At 37.9% G+C, this 6,000-nt stretch overlaps 1 protein-coding gene across 1 annotated transcript in view; it reads left to right on the forward strand.

Annotated features, from left to right (window-relative positions):
- LOC309547168 (SET domain-containing protein 4-like) overlaps positions 1 to 2,446 on the forward strand; it is a 41,113-nt gene extending 38,667 nt beyond the window's left edge. Inside the window, exon 11 of the mRNA XM_082246956.1 lies at positions 1,936 to 2,446. Coding sequence (XP_082103082.1) covers positions 1,936 to 2,067 — 132 coding nt within the window. The 3' untranslated portion in view covers positions 2,068 to 2,446. The remainder of the gene's footprint in view (positions 1 to 1,935) is intronic.
- The last annotated feature ends 3,554 nt before the right edge of the window (positions 2,447 to 6,000 follow it).

Raw genomic sequence — 6,000 nt, forward strand, 5'->3', positions numbered from 1 at the left:
CTGGAGACAAGCAGACTAAGGACATGGATTACTGGAACCATGTCCTGTGGTCTGATGAAACCAAGATAAATTTATTTGGTTCAGATGGTGTCAAGCGTGTGTGGCGGCAACCAGACGAGGAATACAAAGAAAAGTGTGTCTTGCCTACAGTCAAGCATAGTGGTGGGAGTGTCATGGTCTGGGGCTGCATGAGTGCTGCCGGCACTGGGGAGCTACAGTTCATTGAGGGAACCATGAATACCAACATGTACTGTGACATACTGAAGCAGAGCATGATTTCCCCCCTTTAGAGACTGGGCCGCAGGGCAGTATTCCAACATAACGACCCCAAACATACCTCCAAGACAACCACTGCCTTGCTAAAGAAGCTGAGGGTAAAGGTGATGGACTGGCCAAGCATGTCTCCAGACCTAAACCCTATTGAGCATCTGTGGGGCATCCTCAAATGGAAGGTGGAGGAGCGCAAGGTCTCTAACATCCACCAGCTCTGTGATGTCGTCATGGAGGAGTGGAAGAGGACTCCAGTGGCAACCTGTGAAGCTCTGGTGAACTCCATGCCCAAGAGGGTTAAAGCAGTGCTGGAAAATAATGGTGGCCACACAAAATATTGACACCTTGGCCCCAATTTGGACATTTTAACTTAGGGGTGTACTCACTTTTGTCACCAGCGGTTTAGACATTAATGGCTGTGTGTTGAGTTATTTTGAGGGGACAGCAAATTTTTTTTTTAATTTATTTACTGTTATACAAGCTGTACACTCACTACTTTACATTGTAGCAAAGTGTAATTTCGTTAGTGTTGTCACATGAAAAGATATAATAAAATATTTGCAAAAGTGTGAGGGGTGTACTCACTTTTGTGAGATACTGTATGTGTGTGTGTATATATATATATATATGTATATATATATATATATATATATATATATATATATATATATATATACAGTAAAACCTTGGTTTGAGAGTAACTTGGTTTGAGAGCGCTTTGCAAGACCAGCACATTTTTAAAATAAATTTTGACTTGATATACAAGCGATGTCTTGATATACAAGTAGCGGCATGTCACAACTGGGTATAAAAGAGAAGAGAGGCGCCTCTAAAGTGTAGCAATATGGTTACATTTAACGAAAGTTCAATATTTAGCAGCTCACATGGTTGATGATTAAAACAGACACATCTAAGTATGCAGGCATCCGGGGTAAAGCTGTCCACATAGGCCATCCTCCGCACTGCCATCTTCATCACACCCTTCCACGCTGCGCTCCACGAGCGATTCAAAGCCTCGCTTTCAGATCACTCTACTGCAGGGTAGTCTTCCCATTCACAATTGCAGACTGACATCGGTGAGAGCCAGTGGTTCAGAAGATGGTCTATGTGGACAGCTTTACCCCGGATGCCTGCATACTTAGATGTGCCTCTTTAATCATCAAGCATGTGAGTTGCTAAATGTTGTACCTTCATTAAATGTCCCCATACTGCTACACTTAGAGGCGCCTCTCTTCTCTTTTTCTCCTCTTTCTCTCTTCTCTGTAGCTCCTGCTGGATTTTGCTTCTAATCCCCTTGTGGAGGCGCCATTTGTGGATGGACATTTTATGATGACACAACCTATCACATTGCTATAATCTTTGTATATAGACTATAAACTGAAAGACTTATGAATAAATGGTTGTGGAATGAATCATCTGAGTTTCCATTATTTCTTATGGGAAAATTCGCTTTGATATAAGAGTGCTTTGGATTACAAGCATGTTCCCGGAACAAATTATGCTCGCAATCCAAGGTTTTACTGTATATATATATATATATATATATATATATATATATATATAGTGTGTGTGTGTGTGTGTGTGTGTGTGTGTGTGTGTGTATATATATATATATATATATATATATATATATATATATATATATATTTTTTTTTTTTTTTTCAGATCTCTGCTTGGAAAAAAGAACACCCAACAAATCCTCATCTTGCCTTAGTGGAAGAATTACGACTGGAAGCACTGAGAATTCTGCAAAGTTCAGACAACCTTCTACAGAACAGGGACTTTCTGTCACCATAGATCTGTGTCTGTATGTGATGTTTACATAAGCACATGTTTTACAGCAGACTCTCACCCTTTTTAAGCATACCTTAACTTTAAATGTAGCTGTAACTATTTTTATGTTGGGGGCTGCACTACATAGAAACAAAGCAAAGAAGAGTGAAAAAGGCCAATGCCCATCAAGTTTTATTTATGTTAGTTCTAATGCCATTACTGTTGTTCCAGAAAAGGGCAAAGTTAAATAAAGGGAGGCAGCTGTCAATTTATTCCTACAATGGAAGAAATAATTTCCCTCTTGACCCTGGACAGATCAATTCTACAGATGTAACTTAAAGACACCAGGTCAAATAAGTAAAGTACTTGAGCAAACCACATACCTGTAAAGAAGAAACCGAATACTTACTTCCATCCGGAGTAGTCGTCAAATGATCACTGCTGGGGAACTGACACTTCTGGGAGTGTCAATCTTCTTGTTTCCTGTTTTTTCCTGCCAACCTCCCCCATCATTACTATTTCGTGTAATGCATGGAGTTTACAGGAGAATCAGTAAGCGCTGCAGGTGACCAAGCAGATTTACATTCCTTTAAAATGGAAAAAAGTCCACAATACTCACCTCCCCTCCAACAGTCCAACGTCCGCAAGGTCCCTTGCCAGTGTTTGCATCGTCTCCCTTGCTTCTTCTGGATGCCAGGTCTTCGGCTGTCTTGATTGGCTGTTATGAGATAACGCAACTTCTGTACATTCGCACCTCAGTGTACATTTTAAGGAAGACTGTGAACAATCAGGTATGTTTTTATTATTGCAGAAGGCACATTGCATGTCTCTTCTGCAATAAAGAGCCTGCCTTCTCATAAGTTTTATTATTTTTAGACTTTAGTACCACTTTAGTGTCGGTTTGCCAGTGGTCTTTGATAGAGCATTTCTCAGCAGCAGAACAGAGTTCAATAGTGCCGGGAAAGGGAAAGGTAAGTATTCTATTTCTTCTCAACAGGTATGTAGTTTACTTAAACTTTTTACTTATATGAAGGTATTTTTAAAAAGGAATTCCAGCTATTGATGTTTTATACATAGTTACTTAAGTTCACTACTCCAGTGATCTCCAATTGCTTCTGGGTCCTGTGCCAAGCAGCTGCCTTGCTGCATTCTGAACACAGGAGGTCGGCTGCTCGACACGGGCGCCATTGAAAAAAATGCTTTGCATTTTTGTATGATTTATAGCAATTTTAGATGTTATTATAAATATTTAACAACTATTTTTAAAAATAGATTTTATATATCAATAAAAAAACAACAAAAAAAACTTGTTTTAGATTTTCTTTCAGTGAACACAATCCCTGGTACTGCAGGACACAAAGAGAACGCTGTATTTGTATTAGTAAGACATTCAGGTATTTTCACCTCCGATGTTGAGGATTTCAACTTTTTACTTTAGCTTTACAAATTATTCCTTTATAACCCAGTGGGCAGCTGTACATTTGATACCTCTGGTTTATATTGTGAATATAGCCTTAGACTGTTCATTTACAGCTCAATAATAGCAATCTGTCCAAGTTTCTGGTTCCTTTGGAGGCAATACCCATAATGGAAGTACATGTCATTGCACATGGGGAAAATATAACATGAGGTTCTGTATGTGATTCTTTGTTTTTTAAAGCAGAACTTCAGTCCACGTTTCAGGTGGCTGGGTTCCCCCTCTAGCACCACCATTATGGCGCATGTGCAGGCATGTTGCTGGACTCTGCCCGGTCATCAGGTCCTTGCAGAGCCCATCAGCTGTGCTGTGGGGCTCTCTCTGGGCCCAGAAGCCCTTCGACAAATTACTACACACACAAGACGCGGATTGGAAAAAAAGTATAATTTTCTCGTGGAAAAACGTGAAAGTGCTGTTTTCCCGCACAAAAAAATGACTTGTTTAAAAAATAAAAATAAATAATATCCACCTATAATAGAGTGGCCAAGAAACAGCCTGGACCTAATCCCCACTGAAAAAATCTGGTATACCTATGTCACTTTGCCCAGGAGCGGCTGCCTGCCGCAGTAAAACTGCGGCGGGCGGTCAGTACCTGGTTAACCACTTGAGCTCTGGAAGGTTTTACCCCCTTTATGACCATTTGCTATTCAACATTGTGCTACTTTAACTGGCAATTGTGCGATCATGCAACACTGTACACAAATAACATTTTCTCATTATTTTCACATAAATAGAGCTTTCTTTTGATGGTACTTCACCCCCAATATTTTTTATTTTTTTGCGATATAAACAAAAAATTACTGATTATTAAAAAAAAAAAAAAGGAGGACAAGCATAGTAAGATGTAATACAGAAACTCAAAATACATGGTATAAGGCGTATTTTGTTATCATCATGTACATAAATGGCATTAAGTAGGTAGAACTTTTTGAGTAGATACCCCAATAAATATAGTAACTCTTCGTGAATGAGTTTGATATATTTTCTACCTTGTGTTATAAAACATATCCAATCAAAAATTCTATTTTCTTAATAATTTAAGCAAAAATGTATTCCGCTACACGTCTTTGATAAAAAAAAATAAAAAAATCAATAAGTGTAAATGAATTGGTTTGTGCAAAAGTTATAGCGTCTACAAACTTTGGTATATATATACTGGAATTTACTTGGCTATTATGCTATACTGGTAATGGCGGCGATCAGCGACTTATAGAGTGACTGTAATAGGGTGGTGGGCAATCTGGAGCTGGTTGATGCTAGCTGGGGGGTACACTAACTCACACTGGTATCATCAGTGACACTAATACAGTGATCAGTGATAATACTGTACACTGTACTAATAAAACTGGGGTTAACATCTAGGGGCAGGCAAATGTGTAATATGTGCTGCTTTTACTTTACTATCGCTGTTCACAATTCACAGAGATCTGTCTTTTTGTAAACACAGAACTCTGTGTATGATTGGCCACAGCTGTTCACCTGACTTCACCCAAAATCATTGAAACAACTGAAATCAGCTGCCAAACTTGTGATGTGATGGCTGCATTCGTTTTCTTTTTTAGGCTTTCTTTCCTTTGTTTAGAGGGTTGAGACAAACCATTTACCACTGGCAGGGGGATTACAATGATCAGCTTTTTCTTTATATATATATATATATATATATATATATATATATATATATAAAATCTTTATCCCAAAAGGAACAAAACTGTTTTCTGTAACTGCTTAAAAAAGTATTATCTGGAGTCTGAACTCAATTTGTTAGTGTAATTGATAAGCTGCAAAGAATTACATTTTTGGTTTTGGGTTCAATACCGCTTTATCCCATTCACCTCCTCTCCTTCAGTGCATGCCATGTACAGTAATAAAGCCTTGTATCTAATACACCATTACCAAGTTCAATTTTAGAACTCCCTCAATACCAACGTGGTTCTTTTATTTCCCCAAAAAATGTGGCAAAACAGTAGATCACCTTGTGGTATCTACTTTTTTTTGGTCATTTTGGGGTTGTTCGTACTGTCCTGGCAGTTTTATATGTTTTGTACAGAAAGTAAGGTACATTTTTTTTTTTTCTGAAATGTTTAGTCAAAACTCAATAGATACTTAATACCACCAAAAGAAAGCTCTGTCTAAAAAAAAAAACAAACAAACGATATGAAGTGACATATTAAGGACTGGTATTCAATTAGTTAAAATGACAAATATACCGCTTAAAAATAAAATAAATAAAATAAAGAAATATATGTATATATATATATCCTTTATATATTACAAACATTGTGTACAGTACTGTAATTGTTTTTTCTCTTTATTTTGCACAGTATTTTGCCTTTTCACCACTAGATGGCACTGTTGACTTTGGATTTATGCACCCCACACACATTGCACAACCTTTGAACTTCTGCAATTTATGAGGAGCAAAGAGAGGAAATGTCTCACACATTATAAAGTATGGAGTGGAGTTTCAAGGGCTTCCCATG

The sequence above is a fragment of the Pelophylax lessonae genome, assembly GCF_965119305.1.
Source record: "Pelophylax lessonae genome assembly, chromosome: 2".
NCBI classification, from domain to species: Eukaryota; Metazoa; Chordata; class Amphibia; order Anura; family Ranidae; genus Pelophylax; species Pelophylax lessonae.